General features: G+C 26.2%; 1 protein-coding gene across 1 annotated transcript in view; it reads left to right on the top strand.

Moving 5' to 3' along the window:
• The window catches only part of LOC108690885 (transferrin-like), a 5,222-nt gene extending 4,335 nt beyond the window's left edge, over positions 1 to 887 (top strand). The window contains exons 8-9 of the mRNA XM_018198411.1: positions 10 to 116; positions 482 to 887. Coding sequence (XP_018053900.1) covers positions 10 to 116; positions 482 to 808 — 434 coding nt within the window. The 3' untranslated portion in view covers positions 809 to 887. The remainder of the gene's footprint in view (positions 1 to 9; positions 117 to 481) is intronic.
• The last annotated feature ends 283 nt before the right edge of the window (positions 888 to 1,170 follow it).

Below are 1,170 nucleotides of genomic sequence, written 5' to 3'. Positions count from 1 at the left end.
TTATTATAGTCGAATCAAACAAGTACCGTATCCTGTGCAAAAATGGAAGTTTGGCCCAACAATCAGGACTTAATATTGACGAACAGTGTGCATTATCGGTGACAATTGATAGCGAGGTAAATAATTTTTTTGAAGAAAGAATTTTGAAGAAAGATCTCATTTATACATAATATTTAAATACATCCAATAAAAGAATATTATATAACTTTTTATATTATTTAATCAATATTTTTAATGAAGAAATCGAGAAATCAAATATCTCTGTTAAAAACTCTTATTATTATTGATTCAGAAATTATGTACAATTTTATCATTAATTAAATACAAAAGATATATGTAGAGATATAAAATTAATTTAAAAAATATATTAATATAGGACAAAAACAAAAATATCAGTTCAAGATAATAATAAAAAGGTTATATAGTGTATTAAATTTACGATAGTTTTTTGCACCAATTGAATAAACTATAATGTTCTCAGATTGTTGGCCGTAAGAAAGATGATGAAGAAATCTCTAGAACGGATACTATTTTAGCTTTATTAAAATTAGAAGACTGGTTAGGATATCGTGTAAACGCTCGAAGATCAATTCATATTTACGGACCATTCAACGGCGAGAGAAATCTTCTCTTCAAAGATTCTTCGGTCGGCTTGATTTCCACATCGTCGACAAAGGAGTCAGTGGTTGCCTATAAAGAACTTCTTGATAACATTGAAAAGTGTTCGGGTTCTTCTTTAGCCACCGCTAATTTAATCTTTATAATCCTAGTCGCACTTTATCACCTTCTTTCCAGTCACGTACACTAATTTTCTCTGCATTGTTAAATCTAATATTTACAATATTTAACGTAATACATTACGCCATACGTACTTTTAAGTGTAACTGCTAAACATTAACTATACTTCTGTACTTTTTACAAAAAAACAAAAGTAATACATTTCTTTATTATTTTAGACATTAAAATATGACTGTTATTATTTTAATAAAATAAAAAAAGTATTATTACTTTTCTATATAATTAAAAAATATTTATTTATATCATTTATTCCACACATACATACATCATATTCCTCTATTTTACAGAACTTTCTTTTGCAAATTTAAAAAGAAAGTGGTCAGAAAGAAGCAAATTATAACTTTCTTTTTTTTACTTTAAAAAAGAGGAACT

Source organism: Atta colombica, unplaced genomic scaffold (assembly GCF_001594045.1).
Source record: "Atta colombica isolate Treedump-2 unplaced genomic scaffold, Acol1.0 scaffold38, whole genome shotgun sequence".
NCBI lineage: Eukaryota > Metazoa > Arthropoda > Insecta > Hymenoptera > Formicidae > Atta > Atta colombica.
The sequence above is the reverse complement of the archived record's forward strand: the minus strand, read 5'-3'. Positions and strand labels throughout refer to the sequence as shown.